The sequence below is a fragment of the Miniopterus schreibersii genome (genome assembly GCF_964146895.1).
Source record: "Miniopterus schreibersii genome assembly, chromosome: 19".
Lineage (NCBI taxonomy): Eukaryota > Metazoa > Chordata > Mammalia > Chiroptera > Miniopteridae > Miniopterus > Miniopterus schreibersii.
This window is the reverse complement of record NC_138119.1, coordinates 39,837,456-39,858,982: the sequence shown is the minus strand read 5'-3', so window position 1 is coordinate 39,858,982 and position 21,527 is coordinate 39,837,456. Positions and strand designations below refer to the sequence as shown.

General features: G+C 51.6%; 1 protein-coding gene across 3 annotated transcripts; it reads right to left on the bottom strand.

The window, feature by feature from the left end:
* Positions 1 to 1,330: 1,330 nt before the first annotated feature.
* On the bottom strand, positions 1,331 to 19,635 carry F11R (F11 receptor). Of its 3 annotated transcripts, XM_081120850.1 has the most exons (10): positions 19,464 to 19,635; positions 5,325 to 5,393; positions 5,091 to 5,198; positions 4,778 to 4,924; positions 4,321 to 4,523; positions 4,070 to 4,172; positions 3,821 to 3,928; positions 3,603 to 3,615; positions 3,261 to 3,309; positions 1,331 to 3,155 (listed from the first exon to the last, which is right to left on the bottom strand). In XM_081120850.1, exons 1-10 carry the CDS (start codon positions 19,522 to 19,524, stop codon positions 3,120 to 3,122), a joined length of 897 nt encoding a protein of 298 aa, XP_080976976.1. In that variant the 5' UTR covers positions 19,525 to 19,635; the 3' UTR covers positions 1,331 to 3,119. The 3 variants fall into 3 exon arrangements, with proteins under 3 accessions (XP_080976976.1, XP_080976977.1, XP_080976978.1); XM_081120851.1 differs by lacking the exon at positions 3,603 to 3,615 and having other exon boundaries at positions 3,817 to 3,928; XM_081120852.1 differs by lacking the exon at positions 3,603 to 3,615 and having other exon boundaries at positions 19,464 to 19,605.
* Positions 19,636 to 21,527: the final 1,892 nt, after the last annotated feature.

Here is a 21,527-nt window from a genome sequence, read left to right as displayed (position 1 = left end):
GGGGCCCACCCGCCCGCTGCTGCCCTCGGGAGGGCGGCGGCCCCGCCGTGGCTCCCCCGGGGAACTATAAGCCGCCTTCCGCCCGTCTCAAGCCCCAGCGCACCCGCCTCCTGACGCCGCCTCCGAGCGCCCGGGACGCTCCTCAGCCGGGACCTCCCGCGGCCCGCACCCGGCCCCGCCCGCAGCACGCGGGGCCCGGCCGGCGGCACGCGGGGGCGGGACGCGCTCCCGGACACGCCCTCGGGGCGCCGGTGTCCCGCTGAAGGCCGTTCCCTCCCCACGGCCGCCGCCGGCCCCGGGCTGTGCGCACTGTCTCAAGGGAACTTCTCCCTGCCCTTCTGAGTTCTTTGGTTGACCTAATAAACTGATATAAAACAGATAAATGGCACAGAAACTCCATTTCTTTAACATGACCCTTTATTTCTGTCCGTCCACTGCAGTCCTCCATCATTACCCTTCGGACATCAGGTTCTGGTCAGCGTCCAACTGTGTCAGCAACAAACGACCACGGACACAGTTCCGGTCAGACGAAGGCAGCACCTGACTTCAGCGGGCTTCAGCCCCAGAGCCATGGAAGCTGGGCCTGCGGCCCACTCGCGAAACCGGCCACGGCGCCAGGCCGCCGCCGGGCCCAGGACCAGCCGCCCGGCCCGACCCGGCGGAGCCCACCCGCCACCACCCGCAGCCTCCGTGGTTAATGATTTTTCCCTGTAAGAGGTTGGGGCTTCGGGTAGCAAATCAGTAGAGAAGTAACAAGATTTGTTTACACAGCCTCCTCAGGCAGCTTTTAACTTTCCTGTAAGCCGTGGCCGTGCCCACAGAACATGCCCGGCACTCCCGCACCTTCCTCCTCTGGCCTTGCTCCGCGGTGAACACGCCCTTACCGCCGCGCTTCACCCCCGCCCCGCGCCCCGCGCCCCGCCCGGGCGCTGCCCCGCAGCCACCCCGCCCCGCGCCCGCCCCGCCCCCCCGCCCGCCCCGCCCCCCCGCCCGCTGCCCCGCAGCCACCCCGCCCCGCGCCCGCCCCGCCCCCCCGCCCGCTGCTCCGCAGCCACCCCGCCCCGCGCCCGCCCCGCGCCCGCCCCGCGCCCGCCCCGCGCCCGCCCCCGCCCGCTGCCCCGCAGCCACCCCGCCCCGCGCCCGCCCCCGCCCGGGCGCTGCCCCGCAGTCACCCGGCCGGCCAGGCCGGTCGCCCGAGGTGTGGCTGACCAGCCGTGAGGACGGCCACGCACGTCTCAGTAAGACCATCAGGAGGATTTCGAATGAATAACTAACCCTGGGCGTCCCAATTCTTTGAATGTAGCACTTCAGGATTTAAACAAATTCCATGTGAAAAATAAACATTTATTACAAAAATTGGTTTTGACATTCCACGAGGGGCTGTTGTAAGCCTCAGGGGTCAATTCCAAGGCTGGCAGCCGCCGACTCCTACCAGCAAGGGATGGGGGAGCCTCAGGCCCCCCGAGCCTCCTCACTCCAGCCCGACGCAGACCTGGGGCACACTTGCCTTTCCTACTGAACCATTTCTTCATCTGTTTTCACTGCCTAATTAGACTTTTATCTCCATGTGGAAACCTGTTTATTGGCTCGTGACCCTGACCTGGTGGTGGTTTTGCCTTTTGGATCCTGTGTAGAAAACTCAGCTGTCTGGGGTTTCCAAGCAAGGCAGCAGAATGTGGCAAAGTGGTGCTTGGAATCCTCCACAGCAATAAAGCAAAATCGATGCTAGAAAAGCCCGTATTTGCTAGTTATTCAGTAGACTGGGTGCTGGTGGGTGGGGAAACAGTAATTTAAGAACAAGAAGGGCTGGAGTGGGAAGAGCAAGGGGAGGCCGGGCAGGCTGCGCCCTCTCCCTCACACACACACACACACTCACCCTCCTCTCAAGTGATCTTTTCCTTAAACACCCACCCCACTAAGTAAAATTAACTAGTAGTAACTACTATAAACACCTGCTAAAGATGTAGTTCTCCAAACATTTGAGAAATCCAGCCGTGGGGTCTGGAGCACTTTTTCCTGTAGCCCGGAGAAGTCTATTAATGCATCTGGTTGGCAGAGGCGGAGGGCGGGCACTTGCTCCCCTAGGGGGTGATCAGAAAGCCCAGCACTGCCTTGCAGAGGAGCCCTTGCCAGCAGGGGGGGCAGCCACAAGAGGGCTCTGGAATGAGGGGCATAGGTTCCGGAAGCTCAGCCTGGAGACAGGAACCAGGAAGGGTGGGGCAGGGAGCTGGGGCCAGCCCAGGTTGCTGGGAAGCAGGGTTGTAGGTATTTCCTTGTTTGTACAAAGAAGGAGCCAAAGAACCTCTCTCTCCCACTCACAACAAGAAGCTTCAACAAACCAAGTTTTTATTTCCAGCAACATCCAAACACACACAAACACAATCTCACCAAAGAGCTAGGAAGCCCTCCAACACACACTCCTGTCCAGAGCTGAAGCCACACACGCTGCTCGCAGCCACAGCTGGAAGTCTGTCCAGTTGTTCAGCTACCAGCTCCAGCTTTTCCCATAGGTCAGTACTTTTGAAATTCTTCTTCACGTCCCCCGAAGCTTACTATACTCTCCACAGCCCAGGCTCCCGTGTTTCCTACAGACACCGCTGGTCTCAGTCTGCTCATGTGCAGGACAGTGCAGGAGGACCCAGTGGACTTCCCAGGGAAGACAGAGATGGAAGAGACTGATGTCATCACCAAACAACCGTTTCAGCTGCTTGTCTCCATCCCCACTCTAGAACAGCTGGTGCTGGTCCTCAGTGTGGGAGGAAGGAGCCGAGGATACCCCTACTCTAGGGCCACTGCACACAGGAGGGGTGGGGAGGTGCGTGCCCTCCACTCCTGCCGTCTCCATGGAAAGGAAACCAACAGGCATCGCCAGACGCCTGCTGGATCCCACGTAGGGACAGGGAATGAAAGCTTCACACACGTCCAGGCCACTCAGCAGCGCAGGGAGAGGAGGGGACGAAGGACAGGGGCTCATAGCCGACATTATTAAAAACACACCCCAGTGAAGACACAAGGGGGCCCTGTGGGGCCAGAAGATAAACAAGGCATCCAGTGAAATTGCAGACTCCAGGGCGAGAGTCTGGTAGCACCCGAGCAAGGCCAGACACAGGACACGAGGGTCACACCAGGAATGACGAGGTCTGTCGGAATTCCCCCTGGGGAAATGAAGCACCCAGTCAACTCTCTAGTCTTCTTTAGCTCATAACCCCCTGAACACATAACACAGGCTGGAGAGCCCTCCCTCAAGCCAGGACACTCACTTCACTTCGGGCAGTGGGCTGGCTGTAAATGACCTTCTTACTCTCGGTCCTGTAGACAAGCCAGAAGACACATTCAGACCCCGAGTCCCTCTCCTTAACCTCGCTCGCCAACTTTTGACGTCAGAACTGAGAACTTTACAGAGTCATGAGTTCTCGGTGTGGGAACGTGGTGGGGAGAGGGAGAAAGGACAGCTCAGAGCCTTGATGAACAGGTAGGAACTCAGATGTCTCCCACCAGGCGGTGGCCTCCACCTGCAACCCCCTTTCCTTGGGCCCATCTCAGTATCACGCCAACACATCCATGTCTCAGGCTTGGAGACCCCAGCGCAGCCCCTCACTCACCCTTTCTTCTTTCCTGAAAGAGAAGAAATACACCGTGAGGATCAGCAGGATGGAGGGCAGGAACCAGCACATAGCTCTGAGGAGTGGGCAGCAGGGCTCCCTTGGAGAGGAGCCTGCACCCATGGGCTCAGCGTCAGGGACAGCACTCACACAGCACCCAGGACTGAGCCCTGACATGGGGACAGCAGGAAGGAGAGCCTTTGAGGGCAAGTACTTACTATCAAAGTAGCCTCGGCTATAGGCGAACCAGATGCCGAAAATCAAGCCTCCAAGGAGAATGAGTGTTACCAGGACAGCTGCCACAATGCCTCCCACGTTCAGCTCCACTATGAGGTGCAGATGAGAGGTCAGGCACACGAACGCTCACGCATGGTTCCCACTACACCGCCCAAGCCAGCGCAAAAAGCAGACCCCAAGCCCCACGTCAAGTCTGAGCTCTAGCCCCTGCCCCACCTGCCCATGCTCACCTGCCTCCATGCGCACAGCGTCGGACATCATGGGTGCTCCATACCCATTCTGTGCCTGGCAGGTGTACTCTCCAGTATCGGAGGCTGTGACGGGATCAAAGACCTGAGGGCAGAAAACACATCCACACCCTACCCAAAGAAGCCAGCCCCTACCTTCTATGCCAGGGGACCAACACCCCGCTCACCTTGCTGCCTGCTCTTCCTCCCCACTTTCAGAGTCCCCCACCCCACTCACGCCCACCCATCCATACCAGCTCCCCTGTCTTGGGGTTCAGGCTGTAGGAAGAGTTGCTGAAGACACGACTTCTCTTGGGCTCCAGGGGCATCAGGGTCCCATCCCTATACCAGAGGTACTCAGAGGGTGGGGAACCATCTGTCTCTGAGCAGGTCAGCACTGCCCGGCTCCCAATGGTGGCAGAGGAGGGGATGTTGACTGTGGGTTTGGATGGAGGCACTGGAAAGGACAGAAGGTGCTGATCACAGGGCAGGAAGGGCTGCTGGGAGGCTAAGTAGCTGATAAGGGTGACACCCCAGCTACCAGCTCTGGCTGCCTGCCCTCCCTCCCTCCCTCTCTGTCAGCAATGTGACTCTGAGTTCCCCACCCGAGAATATCTGCACCATCAATGAGCTCCAAGGCTCAGTAGAGCCTACAAAGCATTGGGGGAAGCAAATGATTCCAAGACTGAACAGAAGACTCATGGCACATACCAAGCACAATGAGCTGGACGCTGACCTCCCCATAAGCGGTACCGCCTTCATCAGAGACCATGCACGTATACATCCCCGTGTCCTTCCGGGTCACTGAGTGGAAGGTGATGCCAGTATTTGAGAAGGTGACTCGGTCTTCAAAGGGAGCTGTGGGGAGAGGAAACCAGGGTAGAGGGAGCTGGAGAGCTGACAGAAGCTGGTGATGATGGCACCAAGGCACCCAGGAAGGGAGGTGGGAAGGCCATAGGGACTTGAGCCCCGGGTGTGCCCCTCCCTGGAATCCAGGCAGATCTACCCCAGGTGGAGGACTCACCTGTGATCTTGTTGTTATAGCAAACGAGGCTCGTGATGTCACCTTGAGCAAACTTCCACTCCACTCGGGGCGAGGAGAAGTCCGAGTAGGTGCAAGGCAGCTTGGCAGCTGCAGACAACATCCACATGAGTGGGAGGAAGAGGCAGTGACAAATGGAGAGGACAGGACAGTCATCAGAGCCAGAGACATCCACTGACTCCACTCCCCTCCCCTCCACAGCCCCTCTCAACTCACGTTTATTCTCAGGAACTTTGACTTCAGGACTAGAAGTGTACACCTTTCCCCTGCCCAGCGCCAGTGAGCCTGAGGAGGAGAGGTGGTCCTGTCAGGAGTGGACAGAGAAGCCTGGCAAAGGCATTGAGGCTGGGCCTTTCCATGCAGAGATCCCAAGCTCCTGCCGGTCTCACCCTCTGGCTGATATCTTAAATAATGTTCTCCAAATGCTTTTTGCTACAACTGCAGGTCAATACTTCTTTTATCAGTAGAAATAAAATATTTCTTTCAAATGCAACTTATTTCATTTTTTATCCCCCCGCCCCCCTCTGCCGTCACTCCCAGTAATCTAATTGGATTCCCAGTAGCCGAGAGCAGCTTCCCCAGCGGCTCTTCAAGGTTCACAGACAGCTTCTCAACAATCGCAGCCACTTATCCACAATCCTGGCAGGAAGACAGCGGGACAGGGGGAGGCTTCTCGGCATTTGTGAAATACACCATATCTGGTGTATTTCAGCATGTTTTCCACATACATGATATCGCCTGATCCTTAAACAAGCATGATAGACCAGAGGACAGGTACTATTATCCCAATTTACACAAGGAAGGTGACATGCTTCGGGTCACATAGCTGGTTCTGAGATGAAGTCGGGACCAAGTTGGGCTCAGATCATTTCATCAGCATCTCCCCCTGACCAAAGGACAAGGAAAGATGGTTTATGGTGGGGGTGGGGAGGGGCAGAGAGCAAGGCTAATTAAATAGCTAGGTAAGAGGAGGCAGAAACTTCACAGGAGGGGCCACCCCTCACATAAGCCCCAGGGACCAGGATACTGGGAGAGAGGGGGGCACTGACACAATTACATTCATTCCTGTTCTCAACAGGCAAACTCATGAAGCTTTACTTGTAGCCTTAAGTCACAGTCCTGCCTTCTTAGATAAACACAAACACATCTCATACATACAAGTGTATTTTCCCTTTATTACATAACTAAGCATGGTCCCTTAACCTCTGAGGCTCCCTTTGCTCATCTGAACTATGAAGGTATGAACTAGATGCTCTCTAAACTCTTTCAGTTTCTCTCTCTCTGGCATTAATGTCTATGTACATTTATTTTGATTTGACAAACACTGTGAATTAATCTGGATAAGTCTTCCCCCCCTCCATTTTACAGATGAGAAAATTAACTGTCTTCCAACTGGCCCCAGCTTTCCCAGCTCACTCCTACACTCCGTTTCCCCTTACTTTTACAAACCACACTGTTTCTCAGAAAAGCCACTGGTGTAATGGAGACAAACTCTGCAATAAAATACCATTCTTTTAAGCCAGGCCCATCTGACTTATAAAGTCTTTCTAAAAATATTACCCTGTATCTGTATATTTGGCATTACACTTTAATGTCAAATCGACAGAGGACAGATGTACGAAGCCCCTTCTCCGCAACACTGCAGGAGCTGTCCGAAGCCTTCTGGGGACTTCTCTTGCTGATTCTGCTTCCTTCTCTCCTTCCCACAGATGTGGATCCCAAGAGCACTCCGTAATAAATGTCTTAGTACAATAACTGACATCACAGAGTCAGCTTCCCAAAAACCCAACCTATGGCACCACCCAAATAAAGAACATAATTAAACTGAAAACTAGCCTTTGAAATAAAGGGCAACACTAAACAAACAAACAAACAAAAATCCTTTAGCTAAAGTTCCCTTTTGAGTCCTCTCAGATAACTGGGTCCAAAACACACTCAGGAGTCACACCGATACCATAGGCGTCTGCTGCCCCCATGGCCTGCCTAACAATACTCAGCACCCTCTGTAGCTCTGCATCCGGCCAGGACTCATCCAGCCTCATCACCACGCCCTTCCTATCAACACAAGACTTCTTGGCCATCCTGGTCCAGCCCCCTTTTCTCATTCCCCAACCAGCTACTGGGACCAGACTGCTTGCATTCAAACCCCATCTGTTACTGAATAGTCTGTGCAACCCGGGCAAGCCACTTGGTCACTTTCAACCTAAGTTTGCCCATTTGTAAAAAGGGGATAAACACTGTTTCTATATCAAAAGGCTGTTGCACCCGGCCCTGCATGGCTCAGTGGTTGAGCATCGACGTAGGATGCAGAAGGTCATGGTTCTATTACCGGTCAGGGTACATGCCCAGGTTGCCAGCTTGATCCCCAGCAGGAGGCGTACAGGAGGTAGCCGATCAATGAATCTCTCTCCCTCTCCCTTCCCCTCTCTGAAATCAATAAAGATATATTAAAAAAAAAAAAAAAAAGGCTGTTGCTGAGAGTTAAACAAGTTCATACAAAGTACTTAAAACAATGTTTGACCCATAGGAAGCATCAAATAACTATTATAGCTTCTTTCACCATCATCCGCCCATAGCTCCTTCTGCACACACTTCTTTTGAATTCAATGTTTTCTTCAAACAGACATAAATAAATATAAATACCACCTGAAAAAGTCTCATACTCCAGCCCACCAAACCATCTCTCCTCATCAGCGTAACTCACAGACAGGCCAGCGAGCGAAGGGAGGCACCCCCCCACACAGGCACCCATGGTCTCCTGCCCACCTCCTCACCACTCCTTTGCCTCATCTCGCCCCCCCCTTTTTTTTTAAATTTTATTTTTGTTTAAAATATTACAGTTGTCCTTTTTTCTCCCCAATGCCCCGTTCCACCCCATCCCTCCCCCCTCCCCAGTCCCTCTCCCCACCACTGTCCATGTCCTTGGGTTGTGCATATATGTATATAAGTTCTTCGGTTACTCTCTCCCCCTCCACCCACCCGCCCTCCTCCATCCCTCTGACATTCGTCAGTCTCATCCATGCTTCCATGTCATTGAATCTATTCTGTTCAGCTGTTTATTAAGTTCTTTAGATTCCACATATAAGCGAGATCATGTGATGCTTGTCTTTCTCTGCCTGGCGTATTTCACTCAGCATAATACTCTCCAGGTCCATCCATACTGTCCCAAAGGGCACGAGATTCTTCTTCTTTACAGCTGCGTAGTATTCCATGGTGTGAATGTCCCACAGCTTTTTTATCCACTCACCTACTGATGGGCACTTGGGCTGTTTCCAGATCTTAGCTATTGTGAACTGTGCTGCTGTGAACATCCGGGTGCATATATTCTTTCTGATTAGTGTTTCAGGATCCTTAGGATACATTCCTAGGAGTGGAATCACTGGGTCAAACAGCTCCATTTTTAATTTTTTGAGGAACTTCCATGCTGTTTTCCACAGTGGCTGCCCCAGTCTGCATTCCCACTAGCAGGGTACTAGGTCCCCCTTTCTCCACACCCTCGCCAGCACATGTCGTTTGTTGATTTGTTGATGGAGCCATTCTGACAGGTGTGAAGTGACACCTCATTATGGTTTCAATTTGCATCTCTGATGATTAGCGACGTTGAGCATTTTCTCATATGTCTCTTGGCCATCCGTATGTCCTCTTTGGAGAAGTGTCTGTTCAGGTCCTTCACCCATTTCTTAATTGGGTTGTTTGTCTTCCTCTTGCTGAGCAGTATGAGTTCTTTGTACACTTTGGAAATTAGCCCCTTATCAGATGCATCCTGGGCAAATATGTTTTCCCAGACCGTGGGTTCCTTTGTATTTTGAGGCTGTTTTCTTTTGCTGTGCAGAAGCTTTTTGGTTTGATGTAGTCGCATGTTTATTTTTTCTTTTGTTTCTCTTGCCCTAAGAGTTGTATCAGTGAAAAGTCCACTACGTGGGATGTCTGTGATTTTACTGCCTATGTTTTCTTCCATAATTTTTATGGTTTTGTGACTTACATTTAAGTCTTTTATCCATTTTGAGTTTATTTTTGTGTACGGTGAAAGTTGGTGGTTTGGCCCCTTTTGCCCTTGACCTTGAACCTGTACCTGGCACACTGCACATACACCAATGTCTACACACCGGAACTGAAAAAACATCACATCCTTTCCGTTGTGATGTTTCATTTACTCTAACTTCACAGCAAGAAAAGCCACAAAGTCAAAGGCATCAGTCAATAGGCTTTCGGCCCTTTCACATACAGAAAACTTCACTTAATCTTGTACCTCTCTCTAGCTGGAATCCTCTTTTCCCTTTCTCTCCAAACTTCTTCAGGAAGTTGTCTACACATTGTTTCCGGGCAACACACCAATTTACCACCCCACCTACTCCAGCATGGCTTCGGCTCTGACATCCGAATTAAAATTGCTTTTATTGAGGTCACCAGCCATCATACTTCTCAATTCTAAGATGCCCTGATTATAAGATATAACATCGATTTAGTAAGAGCTTCTTGGGGGAAAATTAAACATATACACAAGCTGTAAATAACATCCTAATTTCCAAAACATTAAAATAGTCTTAGAATCAAGAACATGCAGTATTTGCTTTTCCAGTTACCTTCTGTGGCCTTTGTAGGACATTTGCCCTGCCGATCGACCACCCTCCTCAGAGTTCTGTCTTACTCTCCTCCTTGAACTTCACTCCCTCTGTCCATCCCTCAATGAGTGATCCCAGCACTCCATCCTGGGCCTTTTCTCCTCTCCACATCCTCCAGGAAATGCAGCCCAAAATCCAGGAAATGCAGCCCAAAGTCCATCTACACCCACCCCCGGTCAGCTCCAGCCACTACCTCTCACCTGAGCTGCAGACTCCCACCCCTGGGCCTCCTGATGTGGGCATAGACTTCCCACCACCCCCTCCTACAATCTCACACTGCTCACCATCCCCCACTACCACTACCTCTCTCTTCTCCTCTCTCCAGGTCAGCAATCGTTTACCTGGTCACCTTCAGGCCACCACCATCTGTCCTACACTCTTAGTCAAACACCAAGCTTTACAATGCCATCTCCCAAATCTCCCTCAAGCTGGCCCCTTCTCTCCATTCCTGCTACTGCTTTTTAGTGCCATCACCATCTGAGGAATTCCAACTGTTCTCTGACTGGCTTCTCTCCTCCTTTAATCTCATTCAACCCAAACCCACCCTCTGTTCCACCGCCGAGGAAGAGCTACCATTTACTGAGCACTTATTATATGCCAAGCACTGCCGTGAGCACACTACACAGACCACCGTGTCACCCCTACAACCACCTTGGTCTTTGGGTAATAGGCGATGTGCCTTCCCAAAGTGCCAATCGAACAGTGGCTTCAAGCTTTCCAGGCTTCCACAGGGCCTGTAACACCCCAATTGTTCAGCACGGCAAGAATTCCCACACTGCTTGACCTGGTGATAAGCTTATCATCCATCCTCATCACCCTCTCAGCTCTTCCAATTTACCCCCCAGCAATAAAAAGCTGCATCCAGGCCCTGACCGGTGCTCAGTGGTTAGAGTGTCAGCCCTCAGAGTGAAGGGTCCTGGGTTTGATTCTAATGGCTCAGTTTTAGGCTCAACCCCCTGGCCCCAGTCGGGGCGCATGCAGGAGGCAACCAATCGATGTGTCTCTTTCACATCCATGTTTCTCTCTCTCTCCTTTCCCTCCACTCTCCGAAAAGCAATGGAAAAAAATGTCCTCCGGTGAGGGTTAAAACGAACACACACCTGCATCCAGTTCCAGAGAAGCTGAGCTGTTTCACAACACACTGCTCCTACCACACAGGCCCCAGGCCCCTTCCCCTTTCTCCACCCATGTTATTTTCCAGAAAACAACCTGCCCTCAGCAGAGCAAAGGCTTCCACTACCCAGTGCAAGACACTGTCAAAGCATGTCCCACATCCGAACATCGTCTGTGCCCAGGTATCTCTCTACCGGACGGTAAACTCCAGGGACCAGGGACCCATGTCATTTAGTGTTTTGAGCACTCAGCACGACGTTGGATGCCTGATCCGAGTGTGCAACAAACAGAGCCTCAAATCGGGTCACGGCAGACGTTCCCAACAGCATCTACTTGTTAAGGTTTATCTGCAAACATAAGCCCATTTTTCAAACTGGAAGACTGTTCGTGCCCAGGTAAAGAAAAAACAAGCTTGATTTAAAACCCAATGTTTAAAACAGTTTAATACTAGCAAAGGTTTGTGTGTTTTTTTCCAACTGTTCAGTTCTCGGGCGAAAAAATGTGTTCTATTTATCTTTTTTAAAACTTAGCTTCATAACTTAAAATTAAATGTTTTCAAATTTGCTTCATAGTTTTTGTTTTTTTGTTGTTTTTGTTTTTAATCCTCGCCGGAGGATATTTTTCCCTTTGCTTTTCAGAAAGTGGAAGAGAGAGAGAGAGAAACATCAATTGTTTGCCTCCCTTACCCGCCCCAACCGGGCCAGGGATCGAATGTGCAACTTAGGTGCATGCCCTTGGCGGGAATCGAACCTGGGACCCTTCCGTCTACAGGCCAACACTAACCACTGAGTCAAACTGGCCAGGCCTGTTGTTTTTAAATATATTTTAATTCATTTCAGAGAGAGGAAGGGAGAGGGAGAGAGAGAAACATCAATGATCAGAGAGAGTCATTGATGGGCTGCCTCCTGCACTCCCCCTTCTCCGGACCGAACCCACAAGGACATGCGCCCTGACCAGTAATCAAACCATGACCTCCAGGTTCATGGGATGATACTCAACAACTGAGCCACACTGGCTGGGCTGCCTCATAGTTTTGAAACAGAATGAAAGTTCTCTGCACAGAGGCAACCTCCCCCTTTCATTCGGCAGAGGGATCTCTGCACCTGGGCTGCAGTCTGTAGGTGTCTGCATGAAAATAGCAGAGACCATCTCCTGGAGGTGTGGGGGGTGAGGATCTGAATGTGGGGAAAGTTCCAGGCCCTTTGTAAATTTGTAAGGTAAGCTCTCAGCAGCGGGAATTGGTGAAAAAATGCATCCATTTGAAACACCCCCATTGTCTTCATGGCCAGAAGAGCACCAGGAGACCCCAAGTTAGCAGAGGCCCCAGGCTAGAGCAGAGGCAATCTTCAAAACGGTTTATGGCTGTTATGGACTGGATTGTGTTCCCTCAAAATTCCGATGTAAAAGCTCTACCCCCAATACCTCAAAATGTGACTGCATTTGAAGACAGGGCCTTTAACTTGGTAATTACGCTAAAATAAAGCCCTTAGGACACGCCCTCATCTAATCTGACTGGATGCTCAAGCACACAGGACTGTGGGAAGGACAGTGAGAGGGTGGCCATCTGCAAGTCAAGGACAGAGTCTTCAGAAGACAACTCTTCCAGGACGCTGATCTTGAACTTCCAGCTTCCAGAATGGTGAGAAATTACTGTTGCTTATCCACCCAGTCTGTGGTATTTTCTTAAGGAAGCCAAGCGCAATAATCAAACTGTCTAAGCTGGGCACCAGCAATGGGCATTCTATTCAAATCCCCAGTGATTCTTAAGGCAGCATGGTGATGTTTCTGCACAATGAGAGAATCAACATTCTGCCCAGCAAAGGAAACTATCAACAAAATGAAAAGGCAACCTACTGAATGGGAGGAAATGTTTGCAAATCATATATCTGATAAAGAGTTAATGCCCACCCGGCCAGCGAGGCTCAGCAGTTGAGCATCGACCTAGGATCCAGGCGATCAGGGTTCGATTCCTGGTCAGGGCACATGCCCGGGTTGCGGGCTGCAGCCGATCAGTGACTCTCTCATCATTGATGTTTCTGTCTCTCTCTCTCCCTCTCCTTTCCTCTCTCTGAAATCAATAAAGATATACTTAAAATAAAATAAAAATAGCAGTTAACATTTCTTTAATGCTTTACTATGTGCCAGGTACTCTTCTGAGCCCTTTCCGTTAAAGTTTAAATCATTCACCCTCACAATAGTGTTATAAGGTAAATATCACTGTTGCTCCCACCTCACACAAGTTAACTGGGGCCCAAAAATTAAGTCATTTTCTCAAGGTCACCAAGCAGAACTAGATTCTAACCCAGATTCTGGCTCTAGTACATGACACATGACACAAATAGGTGAGAAATACACATTGCCATCCCAAAGTAGAAATATGTCCAAAATGCAAAAAAAGTAGACTATGATCCTATTTTTGTTTTATTTTTTAAGTTTTATAAAGGAACTGCAAGTTAACATATCAGCACAAATAACCCAGGTATAACTCAGCTTTGTTTTTATTTCAGACTGCCTTAAACGAATATTTTTATAGTTAAAAGTCATGATTTTGCTATTGAGGCCAATGTGATTTGACTCATATCAAAGGGTGTGAGGACACCCATCAGGCACTACACTAAACATGGAGCGAATCTGCAGGTCATTCTTGTGCAGGGGCCATGCTAATCTTCTTTGTATTGGTCCAATTTTAGTACACCGGCTGCCGGAGAGAATACTGACCCTATTTTTTATAGATAATAAAAATAACCTGAGTGTACACATTTAAAAAATCTCTAAGAATAGATTCTAAATACCTGACAGTGTATTTACCTGAGATTAAACCACAGGCAGCTTTTCTTTTCTATGTTCTACATTGGTATAGTAAGTAACTATGTATTGTTTTAGTTTAGAGGAAAAAAGTGGGAAAAGGGAATTAAAAAGGGGGGAAAATCAGATCACAAGAAGAAAAAAATAAAAACAAAGGCAAAAAAGATTAAGAGTAACAGGAAAGCCTGGCCGGCATAGCTCAGAGGCTGAGCATCGACCTAGGATCCAGGAGATCAGGGTTTGATTGCCGGTCAGTGCACAGGCCGGGGTTGTGGGCTCGATCCCCAGTAGGGGGTGTGCAGGAGGCAGCTGATTAATGATTCATCATTGATGTTTCTATATCTATCTCCCTCTCCCTTCCTCTCTCTGAAATCAATAAAGATATATTAAAAAAAAAAAAAAGAACAGGAAATTCTTGCGTGTTGACCAGCATGGCTGCCTCAGCCTACTTCTACAATTTAGTTGCTCACGTTTCTACCAGAGGCTTAGGCTTCTGTGTTTCTTTGTTCAAAAACAGAACAAAGACTTCTGAGTTCTGCTTTCTCATGTAAGGAACTTGGAAATGACTGCTCCATTCTAACAAGTAAAAAGCATACTGAAGTAACACACTGAAAACCAACAACTCTTCTAGGGTCCATGAGAAAAGAGAAGACACAGGGCAAACTGCTGCCGCCAAGGTTGGAGAGACAGGTAGGGGGACGTGACTTACTGGAGCAGAAGAAAAAAGAAAGAATAACAGGAAATATGAAAATAATGTCACACCGGGAAGCACCAAATAATTAAATAAAACTGTAAAGGTGAGATGAGGTAACAAATGAGTAAGAAATAGATGACTACACCATCAAGATCCTGAAGTGTGTATGTGAGTCCGATAAACTTCCAGGAAGGAAAAACGGCCGAGACAAGGGGAGCACGGGTCGCCTGGAGACACTGTGGCTGAGAGCAGGAGAGTGGGCAGGTGAAGTGGCACAGAGGCAGGAAGTGGGAGAGAAGGTGAGTAAGGCACAGAGGAGGGGAAGTGGTGATTCCGGCATTAATGTCCAAATCAATCACAGCATGTTCTCATACATTCAGGTGGTGGTGTGTGAATTTGTAAGACTGGATACAATGCCTGAAAATCATTTTGTACCTGAGTAATACAAAAACTGTGGGAAACTGCATTTTCCAAAATAAATACACCTATGTATACATTTATCTCATCTGTGTGCTTTTCTTACATTGTGACTGGAGTCAGTCCAAGTGCCCTCCTCTCAAACCTGGGCAAGGTCTTGACTACCTGGACCAGCTGAGTGATGGCAGAGGACTCCGAGCTCTACCCCTACCCTCTAGATCTGGGCCTGGTATCCACTGTCTCATTAATTCTCGCCAAAACCTCAAGACAAGCACTAATGCTATCATCCATTTTACAGATGAGAACATTGAGGCTGAACACAGTTGACAAAATCACAGAGCTACAAACAGCAAGATGGGAAACTTAACCCAAGTTAGGCATAAAGGTAAACTTAAACATGCGTGTACAAGGACCCAAATACAGCTAGCTAAGTACAGCAAAGAAAAAGAAACGAAATGCCCAACAAGGGAGAACAATTAAGTAAATTCTGTTATAGCCACACAGTTGAATACTACAGAATGGAAACACCAGCATTGTTTATCTCTAGATAATGGGATTACGCATGATTTTATTTTCCCTATGTTCCTCTGTGTTTTCCCATTTTTTCTATTTTGAGCATGTATCATTTCTTAACAAAAAACTTATCTTTTTAAAAAGCAACTCTCTTCCATCCTGCATTCTCAAAGCAATTTGTATTTTGACAGCTCCTGGTGCCCCCTGCTCTGTATTTTCCTTGGTTGATGTATGTCTCTAGATCCTTAGAAACAGAGAAACCCAGTTATGCTTGTACCCTCCCCAGCTCCTAACTCCACTTTGCCCAGAGGGAAGGTGAGGTGATGAAAAGGCAGTCACAGGGTGGAGGCATCCAGACACCTAACAGAACCCCCACCCTTCCCTCCTACGAGCAGGTCAAGCCCACAACAGAAAAGTTGCTTCTTTCTACTGCTTTGTTAAGAAATCTCTGTTTTCCCTATACAGCCTGTTGATTATTAGAATTTTCCTTAAGTTGTTTTCTTGCTATGATTTTGTTTGAATTCGTGCGTTTAAGGGGGAGGGGAGGGGAGGGGAGGGGAGGGGAGGGGAGGGGAGGGGAGGGGAGGGGAGGGGAGGGGAGGGGAGGGGAGGGGAGGGGAGGGGAGGGGAGGGGAGGGGAGGGGAGGGGAGGGGAGGGGAGGGGAGGGGAGGGGAGGGGAGGGGAGGAACCGATGGGAATGAGCAGCCTCTGGTTTTCTCTGCAAGTTCATCCAAACTTCCCCTCTAGACTTAGGACCCTCACAGGACCCTCCAACTGAGGGAGCTATAGTCTTGGAAGAGGGAGCAGGCCCAGCTACATGCACTCAGTTTACTACTAACGTAGGCTAATTGTTCAGATAGCAGGTATTACTCACTGTTTTATCCCGACCTCTGGCACCGTGCTCGGAACGTTGTAAACAGTGTTTATTGGGTTAACAATGAATCTGACATGGCCGGAGGAGCAGAACTCGAAAGCACGGCTCCCACCCCGGCCTGCCCATCCTCCACCACACCCCTCATTCCTGGAGGCCGGGTGGGACAGGGGAATGCTCAGTAAGAGGAAAGCTTTGTGAGCCCAACAATAGGTATGAAAGTCTGAACAGCCACCCTTGGCTGCACTTTCAGTGACACCAGCAGCCCTCTGAGGATGACAGACAGAGGTGATGGCAGTGTAGGCTGGGAGGGCCCTCCCCGCCCCACTCTCCTGCCTACTCTCAGCGGAATTTCCAGTTCTACCTGCCCAGCTCCTCCCCTCCCCCACCCATCTCCCCATTCCCAGGGAAAGTTGCCCCGCCTGGCCAGCACTCCAGGGCCTCGCCCAGGATCAAACTTCCTGCCAGCCAGCTGCTTCCTCCTGCCCTCCCCCCACCTAGCGAAACAATGGACACAACGGACTTTGGACAGAAACCCTGCTTATCAGGGAGTTCCAGGCAGATGAACTCTTGAGTTTTCAATGCTTGGAAAACCCCAGTATGTGTCCACTCACACTGCTTCCCACAATCCCCTCAAAACGCTGAAAACTCTCCCACAACTACATTTGACCAGTGGTCCCCTGATCCTTCCTGAACCTATGAGAAGGAAGCAGGTTTGAGTTTAGAGATCCCCGAAGTCTCTTCTCAACGCCAACAAATGTGAAAAGCAAGCCGCCATGTAAAATGCACAGCTTTCAAATCCACCTGGAGCAGGGCTGTCAGCCATCTCTGTCCACAGAGAAGGTGCCCTGCCCCTCCCCCCAGCTGACTTGGGAGGGGGTCTTAAGGGCCAAGGCCACACCACCTGTAATACCAATAGAAAAGCTCTCCAGGGTACATTCAGCGAAATAAACACGATGAAAGATGCCATAGAATGTACACAGGCAGGATGCCTCTTCCTGTGTAAAAAAAGGAGAAGAAATAAACACACAGTGACATACACAAGTATCTGTGTAACAGAGCACTGGAGGGCCACATAAGACACTGAGGGAGGTATGCAGTGAGCAGGAACAGGGTGGAGTGTGACACTCCCACACCTTTAATATCACTGTGATTCTCAAACCACACCAAAATATTAACCTATTCCAAATAAACATTTTTTAAAAGCACCAAGAAATTCCCGTTCTAACCCAAACCAAAATTAGGCTGGTGGCCCCATACAAGGCGGAATCCCAAAGGCTGAAGAGAGTCATCATTGATGAAAGCGTCTGGAAACGAGAGGGAAAGACAAAGGGACTGGAATTCTGTGACCACTCACGCCCCAGCTAGGCCGGTTGTCGGTCACTACTTTCTAGTTCCTGGTTTCAAGGGAACAGTTCTTTCCTGGGAGTAAATTCACCTGAGGGAGAGGGAGCGGACAGGAGGAGTGACTCGCCCTCCACAGTTCTGAGGCTTCCCATAACCCTGAACAGCAAAGCTAGAAGAAACATCAGCAGGAAACAGCAGGACTCACAAACCCACCCATCGCGGTTCCTCAAACCTGGAGCGGGGGGCGGGGGGGACACGACACAGCACACTGCAGTAAAAGGTGGAGGGCAAAACAATAGTTCCAAGATAGGTTCCCCCTTTCCCCCTGCTGTTACCCCCCAAACTGTCCTATTCACATGCGTCATGGCCTGAGTCCCTAGTGCTCAGCCTCTGATCACTGTCCCCGCAGGTCTGGGCCGCCCTCCCCACTACTCTCCCCAGGGTGGGTTTGGGCCTCTGCTTCACTGTCAGCTGCATCTTACCCTTCTCCCTTCTCCCTGGAGCAGCCCCAAGAAAGAACACCTGGGCATCTGTCTATACTTCTGACATCCCCAGGGCTACAGGACTGACTAGACACTCAAGAAAAAGACCCTGCTTATTTTCACTCTTGCCACTGGATCTATCAAGGTTCCCCTGCCTCCTCAGATCTACTTTACTAGGAACGGTATTTTCTCACCCTTACAAAGTCCAAAGGGCATGACAGCTGCCCAGCACTGCCTTCATGTAGACCAGGAGCGGGGCCCTTTTTTCTGCCAAGGGCCATTTGGGTATTTACATCATTCCAGGGCCATACAAAATGACCAACTTAAAAATTAGCTATGAAAAAAAGCTCCTAGACTTACTGAATTTCGAGTGCTGCCTGCAGTGGCCTTGGCAGGGCCAGACCCAATGATTTTGCCGGCGGTGTTACAGGTCCACCTCCCCACCCCTGCAGTAGACGTAATGTAGCTATTATCCTGGGTGAATTTACTGCTCTTTTACAGATGAAAAGACTGAGCTACTGGCCTAAGATCACAAATAATGCAAAGCCAGGCTACACCCCAGGCCGGCGGCCTGGCGCCCCAGCAGCTGGGCACTAACCCAATCCCTCTCCGCAGGTCCAGCCTGATTTATGCGACAGGGCTAGTTGCTCCATCCCCCGGACATGGGACCCCCAGGACCCGCTGTCTCGTCAACATCTCCCGGGCGGCCTCCGAAGCGCGGTTCCCGGTTCCCTGAAGACCAGAGGGCTACCCAGCTCAGAAGGGGGCCCTCACAACTCTTTCGGTGCCCGAGTGTGACACGGGGGACGACAGAAACGAGGGGGGGAGGGCACACCCAGGAAGCTCGAGAACCAGACGGAGCCCACGGCCGGAGGGCAGAGCCCGGCCCCGCGGCGACCCCGCGTGCGCGTTCACTCCTGGGGCGCCACTCGGGAGAGGGGCTTGGAATGCCGTTTTCTGAGAAAATCCGGACTGCAGTTTTACCTCCTCCGCAGACGTCGCACCCAGGCACTTCTCGCAGCCCAGAGATCGAGAAGCTACAGACCTCTTGCGCCCGCCCCGGCTCCTCCGTCGTATTTCTGGGGTCCCTTCGGGGCACCCAGGGGCCGAGGGGGTCGGGTAAGAGGCTCGCGGCCGCGCGTCGGCGTGGCCGGGGGCGCTCCCCAGGTGCACGTGGAGGCGGGCCCCTCACCTGTGTGCGGGGACGAGCGGGCCCGGCGGCGCGGAGCCCGCAGCTCCGGGGGTCGGGGAACCCCGCGCGGCCCTCCGGCGTGGGGGAGGGGAGCGGCCGCGCGGGAGGCGGGAGGCGGGAGGCGGGAGGCGGGAGGCGGGAGGCGGGAGGCGGGAGGCGGGAGGGACGCGGGGAGCGGGCGCGGACGGGGAGGCCCGCCGGTTTCGGAGCCCGCCCGGCCCGCGGGCAGGGCCGTGGGAGCGCCGCGCTCCAGCCTCGGGCCCGACCACCGACCCTTCCCGACACCCCGGGAACTTACACAGAATCACCGACGTGAAGAGAAGCAACTGATTCCTCCCGACTCTCGCCTTCGTCCCCATCACGATCCGGATCCCGACGCGAGCGGCCGCCAAGCCCCGGGACAGACCCAGCTTCGCGCGCGGCCGCGCAGCCCGAGCTCGGCCGCAGGTGGCGCCCCCGGCCCGCCCTCCGCGCCCGGTTGGCCGGCGCCCCGCCCCTTCGCGCTCCGATTGGAGGAGTCGGCCGCCGCTCCGCTGAGTGACTCACCGCCTCCAGGTGCAGCTCCGCCCGCGGCGCCGCGGGGCGGGGAGACGGCGGCTGCGGGACGCCCGGCCCGCCCCGCAGGTGAGCGCGCCCGCCCGCGGCGCCGCGGGAGCGGGGACTCCCACCCGGCCGTGCGCGCTCGGAGCGGCGGGTGAGGGGAGGACCTGGAAGCGGCAGGCAGGGGAGTTAGTCGTCCTGCGCCCGAGCGGAGCCCGGTCGGTTTTCTTCCTTCTTGTTGGTTTGGATGTAAATTACTGGGTGCTGTAGAAACTGGGCCTCCTACTAACAGGCGAGAGGTGGGGGAGCAGGAGAGAAGTGACACCACCCGTTCCCCCGAACCTCAGTGGCAGGATCACTCCAGGAGAAAGGGAAGGGGAAGCGGGAAAGCGGGAGCGCTAGGCCTGTGTACACCAAATACTCTAATGCAAACTGACCTACAGGTAATTCTATAAATATCACTGGCTGTGGATATGTCCTTGAACGTGTGTGATGTCAGAAGAGCCCTACATTTCAGAATTATTTTCTCACTATGTTGTAGGCAGTTAGACAAGAGCAGAGCAAGGACAATGGGCCAGGTCATCAGGGTGGAAAGCGAACTGGATGCCTAGCAAAGGACAGTTGTAGGGTGGGACCTCGCCCTCAGGGTGTCCTTTCCTCCCCTAGCTTATCACTGATCAAGCAGTTTGGGCCCCTGACCTTTCCTCCCTAGAGGTAACATCTAGGCCTCAGTTGTAGTTCAGCTCCAGGCCCAGAAAAGCAGCAAAACCAGGCAAGCAACCCCATGGCTGACCTCAGGACCAGCTGCATTGGATAATGACCCCCTGCCCTGGTGCAGATCAATCAGTGGAGATCACAACCCTGGAAGGACACGCCTGGAAAACTGCTGGATTTTATGATGAGATCTTCCCTTTGGACCTCCCCTTAAGTCTCTTCACTTAAAACCCTTAGGACAGAAGACCCATTGGGCTCTCCCTCCAGAGAACATGCCAGTGCCTTTCCCTTTCCCCACGGGCACATTACCATTGGCTTCCTCTCTCCCAAGCTCCAAGGGCCCTTCCTCTACCTCTATTACTTGTTTCCTAAGCCCATTTCTTCTAGGAATTACTTTCTCTACCTCTGCCATTTACCAAATAAATGTTCTCTTACAGTTTGGGTCTTGGCTCTGAATTCTTTCCTAGCCAGCATTCAAGTACCGAGGTTGCTGACCCCAAGTGCGGTCTGACCCCATGGGTCTAACACCTGGTGCCGTTCTGCCACCTACTGCAGAAATAGTTTTAAAAAAAAAAAAAAGTAACTTGCATGACCACTCTGTGGTGGTCAGCCGGAACTGGACTCAGAACTGACTCACAGCCCCCACTCTGCAGACATGCTACTGTTTGTATTACTCTCAACTTTCTTCCTTTGCATTTTCCCCCTGGGAATTACTAAACACCTCAATACAAATTCAGTATTTATTGAGTTCCTCCTAAATGCTGAGTCCTGGTTTAATTGTTGGTCAAATAAAAATGAAACGAAGCTCAGTCTGAAGGGAGTCCAAGTGCTGGGGGGGGGGGGCGCGGGGGGGCGGGGGGGGTGCCTTACCCACCAGTCTCCTGTTTCTTGTGTCCTTCCTGGAACTCAGTTACTTAATTTTATCTGGTTATCTTTCTTCTCCTTCAGTTTAAAAGCCCTCTGGAAGAGGGCAGCAAATACATTCTTCTAATTCTTGTGACATTCAAAGTGGTTCCTAAGAGACTGGAAACTTCTCAAACAAGGGAAATGGTGAGTGAAGGCCAGGATCAGGAAGGAGTAGGGGGTCTACTTCAGCCACTAAGAAACC